General features: G+C 47.2%; 1 protein-coding gene across 36 annotated transcripts in view; it reads left to right on the top strand.

Annotated features, from left to right (window-relative positions):
- Positions 1–14225, top strand: part of MADD (MAP kinase activating death domain) — a 38087-nt gene that overhangs the window by 847 nt on the left and 23015 nt on the right. For 16 of the 36 annotated variants that reach the window (XM_080640994.1, XM_080640980.1, XM_080640993.1 and 13 more), the window contains exons 2-15: positions 3524–3683; positions 4251–4847; positions 5240–5543; positions 6037–6168; positions 6605–6718; positions 7413–7493; positions 9477–9655; positions 10202–10437; positions 10610–10766; positions 11264–11367; positions 11461–11651; positions 12055–12179; positions 12544–12683; positions 13486–13587. In XM_080640994.1, coding sequence (XP_080497120.1) covers positions 3622–3683; positions 4251–4847; positions 5240–5543; positions 6037–6168; positions 6605–6718; positions 7413–7493; positions 9477–9655; positions 10202–10437; positions 10610–10766; positions 11264–11367; positions 11461–11651; positions 12055–12179; positions 12544–12683; positions 13486–13587 — 2524 coding nt within the window. In that variant the 5' untranslated portion in view covers positions 3524–3621. Of the gene's footprint in view, positions 1–281; positions 528–2227; positions 2301–3523; positions 3684–4250; positions 4848–5239; positions 5544–6036; positions 6169–6604; positions 6719–7412; positions 7494–9476; positions 9656–10201; positions 10438–10609; positions 10767–11263; positions 11368–11460; positions 11652–12054; positions 12309–12543; positions 12684–13485; positions 13588–14225 lie in introns of those variants that run through there. The other 20 variants (XM_080640995.1, XM_080640983.1, XM_080640966.1 and 17 more) reach the window with 4 other exon arrangements.

Below are 14225 nucleotides of genomic sequence, written 5' to 3'. Positions count from 1 at the left end.
CGTGCGTGCGTGTGCTATGCGCCTTATTTTTTGTTAGGGTTTGAAGAACCACATTCGGTTCTTTACCATTTTTTAAAAAAATTTGGTGTTTTCAAAATTGGCTTATTAGAGAATGGAGACACCGTTTAATCTTTTCTGCAACTGCTTCCCTCCCCATCCTGGTGCATCCTAAATTCTTCCTCCTTTCTCTGCTCTCTCCTCCTCCCCAACCCTGCCTATTGCCTGCCTCACTGCTCTGTTCTCCCCCATGCTGGACCCGTCTGTGTTGATGTGCTTGCAAGGTCACTTCCTGGGGAGGAGGAGGAGGAGGTGAGAGAGCCTCTTGTGCTCACGTCAGCAAAGATGTCATATCGCTCTCCGGTTCCTGTGGTTTTACTATGATATTTTACCCCCGAAGAGGGACGAATCCAAAGCGTTGGTTAACGAGGCCATTTGCTGAAAAGACATCAATAACCTAAAGAAAGGTCTGTGGGTTCCAAATCTGCGTCTGGATGGAGTGGATGGTGATGTAGGCCTTCAGCAGATAGGTATGCATTTTGAGCTTGATGCCTTTGGAATATAGGATCTAGGAACCAGGGGCTCCCTGTTAGTAAATATGGTTGAGGCAGGAGGCAGAGTCTGAGCTTGGGTGGATATGAAGACAGAGTGTGAGTTATAGGTGGTGGTAGAGGATTTGTGAGGAGGGCTGAGAATGGGAAGAAAACCCTTTGTTATCTTTGCAGTCTGAATAACCAAAAGGAGTGGCTGTTGATGAGATAGGAGCCTATCCTATTGCTAGTAACTAAAATAGTCACAAGAGTCCTTGTGGCTCTGGAGGGAGATGAACACTGTAGAGTATGATAATGACTTGCTTTTTAGCAAGTGCTTCTCGATGGCGAGGGGCTGGGATCCCACTAAGGCTAGATGCCTAATATTTTAGTAGAAGATGCTTCAGGTGTGATCTTTGAGATTTGGGCAGGGAAGGGTTCCTAGTTTTTAATGTAAATATCGATTCCAAGGCCTAGCCTTGGGATCTGGTCGTATAAATTCTGTTTTATTTTAAGACACAGCAGGTCCTCCAATAATGTCATTTTGTTCAACATTGTTTAATTATAACGTTGATGAGGTGCCATAGGAACTTAACTCTTGTTTATGTCAGTTAGCCTATGGCAAAATTGCTTTCGTTATATACTGTTTCACTTAAAGTTGCAGAACCTGATGGCATTAAGTGAAGACTTAACTATACTTTGGCTCTCACCCTAGGCATTATCCACTTAATTCTTCTAGAATGAATTATGCTTTTACACATCTCCCATTTCATTTGTTTCTCTCCCCTTCTCATTCTGGTTGGGAGGAGCTCAATTAAGCTGTGCAACAGCGCCCCACCTTCTGCAGTATGCTCATGGCTCCATAGCAGAGGAGAGAACCAGAGGACTTTCTGGGTGACAGTGATGCCTAGATATGAGTGTAGGGCATGCTTGGAAACTTGGCTGTGGTTGTGTGGAAAGGAGATAGCTCTATCAAACTCCAGAATTAGGACAAAGTGCAAACAAAAGAAGATAACATAATAATTAGCAGGTGCTGTCAGTGGAAGAGGTGTCTCCAAATTAAAGGAAAGTGAATTGTATGGGCCCTGGCCGATTCTGGAGTAGCAGCTGCTAGCACTGTGAGGTCACCAGGCAGGGGAGGGGCTGTGGCTCTGCTATAAATAGTACTGAGAGTCAGTCACTATGGAGATAAAACTGAATCCTATTACCTGCTGGTCTTCTATTGGGAGCAAGGGAAAGGAGGGAGCAATATTTTGAGGATTTGAAAGGTGTTGCAAATAGGTCTCTTTTATTTTTAAAAAATAAATTTTTATTATTTTTAAAATATATTTTTATTCATTTCAGAGAGGAAGGGAGAGGGAGAGAAACATCAGTAATGAGTGAGAATCATTGATCCACTGCCTCCTGCGCGCCCCCTACTGGGGATCAAGCCCACAACAGAGCATGTGCCCTTGACCAGAATCAAACCCAGGACCCTTCAGTCCACAGGTCAACGCTCTATCCATTGAGCCAAACCAGCTGGGGTGGTCTCTTTTATTATTAAGTAAGGGGGGAGGTAGAACTTCTCATTATCTGTGTCAAGAGTACCTTAAGCATATAGGAAGGGTGGATGTCTGTGTGTATGGTAGTGCATGCAGCCGCAAAACAGGGACTGGTGTGTGAGTGTGTGTAGTATAATGAGATTCTCTGTGTGTGTGTAGTGAACAAGGTCCCAGTGTGGCTATGTACAGAGCACAGAGGTGGAATTCTGGAAGCACTGAAAATAATCTTGAGGTAGAGTGAAACATTTTATTACAGAAGTGTATGGAGACCCAGCAGGAAATGAATTATAATTAAGACCCTGTAAGCCAGTGGTTCTCAACCTTTCTAATGCCGCGACCCTTTAATACAGTTCCTCATGTTGTGGTGACCCCCAACCATAAAATTATTTTTGTTGCTACTTCATAACTGTAATTTTGCTACTGTTATGAATCGTAATGTAAATATCTGTGTTTTCTGATGGTCTTAGGCGACCCTGCTAACGGTTCTCAACCTGTGGGTTGTGACCCACAGGTTGAGAACCATTGCTGTAGAGCCTAAGACCATCGGAAAACACAGATAAAAATAATTTTATGGTTGGGGGTCACCACAACATGAGGAACTGTATTAAAGGGTCGCGGCATTAGGAAGGTTGAGAACCACTGCTAAGCTTTTCCTGACTTTTGGACTATGGTTTAGAAATTCCTCTGAGTACCTCTCCCTGTCCTTGCAGAAATCCTGTTATTTCTGCATCTAATTCCTAGTCTCTGTAAGATACAGGACAAGGCCTCATCTGTGTGTATTGTATTAGTGATCCCAGTCCTAGGACCAAAATAGAGTAGAAAGACTATGATTCAGCACCAAGGGCAGAGCCAGTAGCCATAGCCACTGGGTCCCTTTTCTGCTTGAAGCGGGAAGAAAACTGGTTTAGACAAGGAATTGGAACATAGATATTCTTCATTTGAAATTGCACAGGGTAGAACACCCCGCTTTTGTTATTGTCTGAGAGCAATTAACTATACGCTATATATGCTAGTTTCACGTCAAACTGAATGCAGAATATTGGAACAGAATAAATCGATTTCCATCTAGAGCTAGGAGTACAGAGGAGTGCTGATTAGAGAGTCTGGTTTGATCCTGGATCCCCCCTGGAGCAGTCCTGAAAATGACTTAATTTTTGTTATCATAATGATTGAGTCCAGATTAGACTAACTGGTTCTGTTTTTCAAAAACAGAGCACCAGGGGCAAGGCTGAGAATGAACTTGTTTGTAGGGATGGGGAGATGGGCCATTATTTATCCTTCTCATTTGATTCCATGAGCTCATAAGCCTCAGCTGAACTCTAGGCTGAGGAAAGTGTCGGGCTCTTTTATCTGAATGGAAGACTTTCTGACCTATGCCTCTGGCTGGGATGAAGCTAGCAGGGCTGCGATCCTTAGGCACAGCAACGGATCTTACCAGTACTTTCTTCCTATTAGCCTTGGATTTTCAGATAATAACAGAATTCCTCCTGGGAATGCTGACTCCTTGCTTGGTGCCTTGAAGTTTCTCCGAGATGAACTGATGAATTGGAACCATGTTGCAAAAGAAGAAGTTCTGTCCTCGGTTACTTGACTACCTAGTGATTGTAGGCGCCAGGTAACCAAAAAGAGAATAATTTTTGTCTTGTCATCTGGGATAGCCACAAAATCCTTCCCCTTTCCATCTCCATGTTGATTTGCATATCTTATTCTTCCCCCACTGTTTTACTCTGATGGGGGCATTGATGACTGTGAAAACAGCACAGTCAGGTGGATTGAGAGTGGAGGCCTGGAGGAACAGAGTTGGAGCAAAACTCCTCTTAACTAGCATCTTTCTGTTCTTGAGCAAATGCACTCTGTGTACCCACTCTCCTTGTCTCGTAAAAAGGGAAAGGACATTGTGCTCCTTCTCTACCTACATATGCTCTGTCATTGGCTAATATACCTTGAAAAGGTGTGAGTGATCATTTAATTGTTGAAATTTTTCTCTCAGTTCAGGATAGGTGTCTTCATGACAGTGCCGGCCTCATTTAGCCTACCGGCTAAAGCAGCACCCTCTTTCCCAAGGTCTTGCAGTTAGTTACTTGATCCAGTATAGCATTATGAACTTCATTTGTTGACCGTGGTAAAATCTGATAGCGCATCCTATTCCTCAGGCTGCTGAACTGGTCTTTCTGTTCTTCAGGCACCCGAGCAGTGACAGTGTGGCCCAGACTCCTGAATTGCTTCGGCGATACCCACTAGAGGATCACACTGAGTTTCCCCTGCCCCCAGACGTAGTGTTCTTCTGCCAGCCAGAGGGCTGTCTGAGTGTGCGGCAGCGGCGCATGAGCCTGCGGGATGACATCTCTTTTGTCTTCACCCTCACCGACAAGGACACCGGAGTTACGCGTTATGGCATCTGTGTTAACTTCTACCGCTCCTTCCAGAAGCGAATGCCTAAGGAAAAGGGGGAAGCTGGGGCAGGGTCCCGTGGGAAGGAAGGACCCCGGCCCACCGGTGCCTCAGAAGAGGTTGGCACTGAGAGTTCCGAGAGTGGCTCGTCCCTGCAGCCTCCCAGTGCCGACTCCACCCCCGATGTGAACCAGTCTCCTCGTGGAAAACGCCGGGCCAAGGCGGGAAGCCGGTCCCGCAACAGTACTCTGACTTCCCTCTGTGTGATCAGCCACTACCCCTTCTTCTCCACCTTCCGAGAGTGTCTGTATACCCTCAAACGTCTGGTGGACTGCTGTAGTGAGCGACTGCTGGTCAAGAAACTGGGCATCCCCCGAGGCATACAAAGGTATGGTTTGCCATTGGTGCTCAGAGAGGTGGAGCATTTTAGCGATGACGTATAATTGGTCTGTGAGGGGCATAGGAAATTTCTCTAAGGCCTGAAGTCCATCAGACCTTAGTCCTTACTAAGCAAAAGACGGCTGCTGAGTTAGACCTCCTATCATAATCGTGTTTGGATCAGTGCTGAGGAATTGGATGTTTCATGGTGGGCAGGACAGTGAGTCCCACCATGTGTGCATTTTTATAGTTGGTCTCACTCTTGTCCCTACCCTGTGGTCCTGGCTGAGCTCAAAGGGTGGGCTTTTCCAGTCGTCATTATCCCCTTTATGATTACAGTGGGTTGCAGTGGAGTATCAGCCTGTGGTACAAATGTGTCTGTTCCCTGCTCTCTGCCCCTAGGGACACCATGTGGCGCATCTTCACTGGATCATTGCTAGTGGAGGAGAAGTCAAGTGCCCTTCTGCATGACCTCCGAGAGATTGAGGCCTGGATCTATCGATTGCTGCGCTCCCCAGTGCCCGTCTCTGGGCAGAAGCGAGTAGACATTGAGGTCCTACCCCAGGAGCTCCAGCAAGCTCTGACCTTTGCTCTTCCAGACCCCTCTCGATTCACCCTGGTGGATTTCCCACTGCACCTTCCCTTGGAACTTCTGGGTGTGGATGCCTGCCTTCAGGTGCTAACCTGCATCCTGTTAGAGCACAAGGTGAGAGGACCAGCTTTCTAGACCTTGGAAATATGGCAGAGGCTAAACCATAAGCTTTTTTATGACAGGGACTATATGCTTTTCATCTTTTTATCTCCAGGGGGTAATAAGAGGCCAGGTATCTACCGAGCAGGGACTCAGTAGATGTGGGTTGAATTAAGGTGCTGGTACTGTGTGGGATATATTCAGAGGACTTGCCACTCATCTGAATTATCTTTAATTATACTGATCTAGTTCTCTGTAAATATCAGTAGTACTATTCCAAAGAGTGGTCCTGGGATTGGGGGTACAAGAACTAGGAGCATAGGGAGTGATTCGAGAGAAGACTACTACAGTGCTTGGATTGGGAGGTGCAAGGTGGGGTACAGAGCAGTGTAATTGTGGAAACTGTGCTCCTGGAGCCATGGGCTTGGTGAAACAAACCGTAGTGTTGGAAGCTGTATTCTCATAAACCTTACTTACGCTGTTGAGTGATCCCTATGACTTGTGGCAGGTGGTGCTACAGTCCCGCGACTACAACGCACTCTCCATGTCTGTGATGGCATTTGTGGCAATGATCTACCCCCTGGAGTATATGTTTCCTGTTATCCCACTGCTGCCCACCTGCATGGGATCGGCAGAGCAGGTGAGTCTTCTGTCTTTGTTACCTCTGTGTTCCAACTCTGCCCGGCTCTGGGGGAGAAGGCTCAATGCCCAGAGAAGATGTAAATCCGTACTGGTCTGCAATCCCTTATCACAGCTTACGTGTCTGCAGAATCTGGCCTGACTTGCACTGGTCTGGTGGTAAAACCTATGCTGTTTATGTTTTTATTTATCACAGTAAAAGGATAACGATGAGAGGCTACTGGCTACACCAGGGCAGGTATCACTTAACATGCAGGATAGGCACTGGTGCATCTGTAAAGTCTCAAAAATTCTGAATTTTGAAACTCATCTATCCTCAAGGGTTTTGGAAAAGGGATTGTTTCCTTATCTAGAAAAAATCCTGACTTGATAAGTGATCACAGTAGGTTTTGTGGTTGTTGTTTGTTTTTTTCTTATCCTCTTTATCATTTCCACAGCTGCTGTTGGCCCCAACCCCATACATCATTGGGGTCCCTGCCAGCTTCTTCCTCTACAAACCGGACTTCAAAATGCCTGATGATGTATGGCTAGTGGATCTGGACAGCAGTAGGGTGAGGTTCTTGGCTGAGCCCTTGTAGGATCTACAATAGGGTGGTGTCCTGTTTTTTTATATTACTCCCAGGAGGGTCCTGAGTTGGTGGGTGATTTCTATTGTGTGACTCATTGAAACAATTTTTTTTAAATCCTGCTTTTATTTTATTGGTTTAATAGACCCTTTTTAGGACTCAAATAATTAAAAGATTTAGTGTTGCCAGAATTAAGTGCTCCCCCGCATCTCAGATCAGTAGGGCATTTGTGGTTGCTGGACAATTACATATGGTGTGGATCAGCTTATTGTTTTCTTGGGGGGTATAGTTTCTATTAAGAAACTGTCTTTCAGTACAGACTTTTAAAAATGCACATTAACACTCTGTAGTGTGAATACAAACTTTGGTAGGAAGCCCTTATGTGTTCATTGTAAAAACTTTGGAAAATACCAATAAGTATAAAGAAGTAAATAAAAACTATAATCCTATTATCTAGAGATAGTCACCAATAACATTTAGGTATATTTCCTTTCAGGTGTGTATGTGTATCATACACATATGCATATGGCTATCTCATGTAGGTTGGTATATAATGTATGTATTCACATATATATGATATATTGTATATACAACTTCCTATTTTTGCTTATCCTTCTGTGAGAGAAACTCCTAAGCAGTTAATTCTAGGGTCGTGCCTGTTATCTTTTTTCTGGTGCAGGTGATTGCCCCCACCAATGCAGAAGTGCTACCTGTCCTGCCAGAACCAGAGTCACTAGAGCTGAAAAAACATTTGAAGCAGGTACGTGAAGAATGAAGAAAAGGAGGGGGAAGTGATAGCTGCTGTAGGACTGCTGTAGGCAGACAGCTATGGTAGGAGCCAGTTTCCTTGCAGACGTCGAGCAGATATTCTTCACCTCGGGTGGGCTTAAGAGGAAGTGTACCCCATTTCTGTGGGGGGGCAGGGTGAACCTCAAAAGTGGCTTTTCAGATTCCTTCTAATTGATTGTATGGCCTCCCACCCTCTGATACTTATAATGCTGTCTAAAACATCCCTTCACTTCCAGTTTCTTGTCATGTCTGCTATTCTTTTTTTTTTTTTTAATCCCTACTCAAGGGTATGTTTTTTATTGATTTTTAGAGAGAGAGGAAGGGAGAAAGAGAGAGAAACATCAGTGTGAGCGAGAAACATTGATTGGTCGCCTCTCTTACACACCCTGACCACGGATCGAATCGGCAACCTTGGTCGGTGTGACCTTCAACCAGCTGAGCCATCCAGCCAGGGCGCATCTGCTGTTCTTTATGGCCTCAGAGCGTTGTCTCTCAGTCTTGTAAGGAGGGAGTTAGGACAGAATGGATTTTTAAATGTTTTCTTCTTAAATTGATCTTTAGGTCCTTATAGAATCCTTTTTTCAAAAATTCCTTTTTTTGAGTAATCCCTTAAATGCCTTTTTCATTGATTGACTTTCTTCTTCTTCTGCATGCTGAACACAGTCTATGAAGGTAAAACCTGACAAAGCCCATTCCTTTGCCTGCTGTGTGTTATGTGGGGCCAGTAGATAGCTCTGTCTTAGGAATACCTGCTCTCATTTGAAGGACTCTCTCTCTAGTTGTCTGAGTTGCTTAGCAGTACCTCTAGATGATACCTGCTTGGACTTAAATGGTTCATTTTGTATCCTTCCCCTCACTTGCCTCATCACTGCTGATGTAATATGACACCTTGTTACTGCAGTCTAGTCTGGTGAGAGTTGTAAGTTCAGAAAGTTCTTGAGCTATATTCCTTTGCTGTTTTCATTCTCGGTGATTGCTGTAGTATGCCTAATAAGATGGAGAGGCTGTGGATGGAACTGGACTTACCATGTCTATGGGAGCTAAGATCCTTGGGCTCATTGATCCTGTATCCGTACCTCTGCTGCTCAAAGTGTGGTCCGTGGCCAGCAGCACTAGCCTCACCTGGGCTTGGTAGAAGTGCAGAATCACCCAGATCTATTGAATCAGAATCTGCATTTTAACAATATGACCAAGTGAAACCTATGCTCATTAACTTTTAAGGAGCTCTCCGATCTAAACCAGTGGTTTCAAACTGCCCTGTGGAGTCTACTACGGGTTGATTTAGGTTGCAAGTACTGAACGCGTGAGGCTCTGGGTTCCTTATGTCCTTCAAAGAACCTGAAGCTTCAGTTGTTTATATTTCCACATAGATTTCCATTGAAAAAAAAATAAGCTTTCATGGCTAAAATAAATTTGAAAGCTATTGCCCTGAATTTGATTGAGTTGCCTTGAGCCAGGTTGGCTTAAGCTGAAGATCTGTAGAATTCACATTATTTTCTAAAGGTTAAAATATTTTCTAACAGTTATTTCAAAGACTAGAGGCCCAGTGCACGAGATTCGTGCACTGGAGTGGCGGAGTCCTTCAGCCCGGCCTGCGCCCTCTCGCAGTCCGGGACCCTTCAGGGGACATCCCCCTAGGGGTCCTTAGCGCTGCTGCGGAGGCTGGAGAGGCTCCCACCACCGCCACCTCCGCTGTGCTCACCAGCCATGAGCCCAGCTTTTGGCTGAGTGGTGCTCCCCCTGTGGGAACCCACTGACCACCAGGGGGCAGCTACTGTGTTGAGCGTCTGCCCCCTGGTGGTCAGTGTGCATCATAGCGACCAGTCATTCCTCCATTCGGTTGATTTGCATATTACACTTTTATTATATAGGATGAAGGCTCGTTCCTAGGAGATGAGATTGGCCAGCTGCCCAGGATTCTGCCTTCACTGAGGAATTTCTTGTTGTTCCACAGGCCCTTGCCAGCATGAGCCTCAACACCCAGCCAATCCTCAATCTGGAAAAATTCCATGAGGGCCAGGAGATGCCCCTGCTCTTTGGAAAGCCTACTAATGACCTGCAGTCCACACCTTCCACAGAATTCAACCCACTCATCTATGGCAATGATGTGGATTCTGTGGATGTTGCAACCAGGTACCGACTGAGCAGACTAGACCAGGGGTGGGCAAACTTTTTGACTCGAGGGCCACAATGGGTTCTTAAAGTGGACCGGAGGGCTGGAACAAAAGCATGGATGGAGTGTTTGTGTGAACTAATATAAATTCAAAGTAAAGGAGCGGAGGGGAGAGCAAGAGAACCGGATAGAACAGCTGGATCCGGCCCGCGGGCCGTAGTTTGCCCACGGCTGGACTAGACCATCACGACTCTAAAACTGGTCTCTGCTTACACAGTGACCTTGGGGCAGGGTACTCCCCTCAGCGAGAGTTTCTTTGTTTATAAAACGTGTAATACTGGGTTATATTTGCCACCTTAGTAAAAGCAAAGAGAAGAAAGAGTTCATCATTCTGTCAGGCATTTTAGGTGAAGAAGAGGATTGGTGATTTCTTTAAGATATTTCCCCCCTTGATGTTGGAAGTCTGTTAACTGATGGCTTTGGGAGGTGATCGGAGACTTTGGATCGTAGGAATCGTCACTCTGGAAGGTGTGGGACTCGGATATCTTGCCTCCCTTTTTCCCCAGAGTGGCCATGGTCCGTTTCTTCAACTCCCCCAACGTGCTGCAGGGCTTTCAGATGCACACACGTATCCTGCGTCTCTTCCCTCGGCCTGTGGTAGCTTTTCAAGCTGGCTCCTTCCTAGCCTCACGTCCCCGGCAGACTCCTTTTGCTGAGAAACTGGCCAGGACTCAGGCTGTGGAGTACTTTGGGGAATGGATCCTTAACCCTACCAACTATGCCTTTCAGCGAATTCACAACAGTGAGTCCCCCGACCCTGTGCGCGGCCCCACCTTCGGCCTCTGTCCTTCCGCTAGCTCTTCCCTTCGCTTTCCCTTTCTTGGGCCTGCCGCTTCCACTCCTATTTTGCTGCAGACTTGCTCCTAGCCTTCTTTTATGTTTTGCTAAGTCTCTTCCTTTCCCTCTTCGGGTAGACATGTTTGATCCGGCCCTGATTGGTGACAAGCCCAAGTGGTACGCTCATCAGCTGCAACCCATCCACTATCGCGTCTACGATAGCAATTCCCAGCTGGCTGAAGCGCTGAGTGTGCCACCAGAGCGTGACTCTGACTCTGACCCTACTGATGACAGGTGAGCAGTCCCTATGGCAGCAACACAGTGTGTAAGGTCAGGAGGCTCTCACTAGCCCTTATGTAGCACCATGGCAAAACCTCAGAGAAGTCAGCAGCATTTGAAGCCTTGGGTTATATTTTGGTTGATGGGTTATATGTTTTTTAATAGGTTTTTATTGGTTTTAGAGAGAGAGAGGAAGTGAGAGGGAGAGAGAGATAGAAACATCGATGAGAAACATCTACATGATTGGCTGCCTCCTGCACGCCCGTTGCTGGGGGTTGCACCCGAAACCCAGGCATGTGCCCTGACCAGGCATCTAACCAGCAACCTCCTGATGCATGGGTTGCGTTCCGCCGCTGAGCCACACCGGCCAGGCTTGATTGTTTTGTGTTAGCTTCCTTATTTCACATTGTTCCCTGGTCTTGAGTTCAGGGTGCTCCTCTTTTTATTTCTCCGAATGCTGATGGCTGATTCTTTTCTGTTTTATTTTTATTGGTACGCTCTTCACTCTGCAGCGGCAGTGATAGTATGGACTATGGTGACTCGAGCTCTTCCTACTCCTCCCTCGGTGACTTTGTTAGTGAGATGATGAAGTGTGACATCAATGGCGATACGCCTAGTAAGTGTACGTGGAGAACTTGGCCAGCTCTGGGCCAGCTGGGTTTGGTTCTGGGACGGTGTGGTCTGTACCTGCACCCTTGGGTTTTGGCAGATGTGGATCCTCTGACGCATGCAGCGCTGGGGGACGCCAGTGAGGTGGAGATTGATGAGCTGCCGAGCCAGAAGGAAGCCAGGGAGCCAGGCCCCCACAGAGAGAACGCTCAGGAACACCCTCCACCGCACTCCAGCCCCAGCACCATGGCCAGCAGTGGCCCCAGCACCGTCGCCCACGGAGCCAGTGCTGTAAGTGAGGACTTGGGTGGAGAAGTGAGGCTGCAGGGCCTGGGCCTCCTCTCTTAGAAAAGCTGGAGTGAAAAAAAAAAAGAAAAGCTGGAGTGAAGCTATGGATTTAATTTGCTTCTTTCTTCACGATCTTCCTATCTTCCTGACCATAGGCCCTACAGCTTAGAGCCTATAAGATATAGTTTTGATCCCAGAAGGAGGTCGTTGGGCTTTGTTCAGGGATTAACTAAGATCCCTCTTGCACAGTTTGTAGGGACAGAGAACAGGGATGTCACAGAGATCTTTTCTCACACATTTCTTAGGGTAGGAATCTGACAGGCCTGGCTTGGCCCTGCCAAACCGAGACTATGGGAAGGCATCACCGGGCACCAGGTGACTACTTTTCATTTGATATGGCCTGTAGGAACCTGCTGACTCAACAGAGATGGATGATAAGGCAGCAGGAGCCATCCCCAAGCCCCTCCCTCCTGTGCCTCCCAGCATCAGCAAATCGGTCGTGGACAGGCGCCAGACAGAAACTGGAGAGGGGTCAGTGTGCCGGCGAACCTACGACAACCCATACTTCGAGCCCCAGTATGGCCTTCCCCCAGAGGAAGATGATGATGACCAGGGGGAAAGTTACACTCCCCGATTCAGCCAACATGGCAGTGGCAGTCGGTGAGAGCCTGGGGAGTCCTGGATGGGTGACTGCAGGACCTCCCTGCAGTGGAGCCGGGCAAGGGTTGATCGGCCTGAGAGGTCTCAGTGCCCTCGTGGTCCTGCCGTGTCCAGAGGGTGGTGCTGTGATCTCAGCATTTAGGAATCATGGGGAGGGAATGGCGACTGCAGGGTAGCATCAGGCTCACACACCCAAGGTCACCTTGGGGCTCATAGGTGCCACTGTGCATTCAAGGGCTCAAAAGCTGCTGCGGCCCAACAGCTTGAAACTGGCAAGCGACTCAGACGCCGAGTCAGACTCCCGAGCAAGCTCTCCCACCTCCACCATCTCCAACAACAGCACCGAGAGTTTTGGGGGCATCATGTCTTTTGCCAGTAAGTGCTTTCAGCTCTCTTTTGTCTCTGTCCCATTTTCTTCCCAGTAGGGCTTGGCCACGGCAGCAGCTGCTTAGAACTTCAAATGTAGGGCTGGGTTGCATTAGCAAGCCCCAATTCAGGTTGTTTGGCGATAATAAGTATTTTCAGGGGAGGTCAATAAAGAACAGGGACAGATTAATCATTGTCTTCATGCCTGAAGGGTTCAGCCTGTTTCAGATGAGATAGTGGATCAACTGAAAAATAATCATTAGATTAAAAATTATACACTTGTACACACATTTTGTGGAAATATTCTGGTCTAATATATCTTCTCTGTCTGGTGAAGGGCTTTTTCATGAACATGTTTTGAAATCTCTATGAGGTTGACTTCCTGCATAGAGATTATTTCCAGAAATGAGGGGTGGTGTCAGAGAAGGCTTGAAGACAGACTCGGGACCAGAGAAAGCCAACATAGGGGGTCATTGTGATTGTGAGTTTTGTCAGAAGCCGGGAAGGGGCAGCACCAACTTCAGACCAGAAGCACATTAACTGCCGCTTTCGTGCCAAATTGGCAGTTGATAAGAGACTTGGGTATTGTCACGGGAGGTAGTCGGAGCGAGTTGTTACTGGGTTTTGAGCAGTCTTGGCAGTGGCCCCTTTGTTTGCCCTAAGTTAGCCTTGGTCCTTTCTAATATAGAGCAGAGTCACTGGGCTGTTGGGAAAGGAGGAAGGTGGAGATGATGAACTAGTCCTCGGAGTATGAAGCTTTGATTCTTTATCCCCGTAACGCATTGCTCTCACTCTCCCTACACCTTGATAGGCAGCCTATATCGGAACCACAGTACAAGCTTCAGTCTTTCGAACCTCACACTGCCCACCAAAGGTGCCCGGGAGAAGACCACGCCCTTCCCCAGTCTGAAAGGTAACTGCAGCCCTGCTTTTCCAAGCCAGGGTTCTCCGAGAACCGTCCCGGCCCATGAGTGCTTGTCAGGAGCCCTGTGTGTGATGAATCACTTGATCTGGTTGTTGCCCCTCATATCGCTTCTCACGGCTTTCACTGCACATCGTGGGCTCTTGCTGGTTTTCGGGTGGAAACTGACTTTGTAGCTAAAGAGATGGCCCTGTTATAACCTTTAGGATAATGGCAACTGTGGGATGGCTGCTGCTTCCGGGGAAACATTGTCAGAGGTCCATCATTAACTTGGGGATCATCCAGGGCTACCAGTTACCTGCCAGGTTCCTGCTGTGTGAGCTCGGGATGAACCCCATCCCAGAGAGATGGCCCAGCAGGGGGTTGTTGTGGAGAGCCTGGCACTGAAGTTATTTTATGTTTTGAGCCTGGCAGTGCTTATAGAGTAAAAAAGCCTCTTACTTTGGCTTCACGTCAACTTAGGGCCAATTCGTGGACCAGGTGGTATTGGCTGGCTTCTAGGGGCAGTTGAGACCTCATTTGGTTTTCATTAGTGATCTCTGACAGGGTGAGGGCCCTTCGGAATTTACTCTGACTTTTGTTTGTTTCCTCTGGTTATTGTGCTGATCTTTAATCATAGTGGAAAGCAC

Source organism: Plecotus auritus (assembly GCF_963455305.1).
Source record: "Plecotus auritus genome assembly, chromosome: 9".
NCBI lineage: Eukaryota > Metazoa > Chordata > Mammalia > Chiroptera > Vespertilionidae > Plecotus > Plecotus auritus.
The sequence above is the reverse complement of the archived record's forward strand: the minus strand, read 5'-3'. Positions and strand labels throughout refer to the sequence as shown.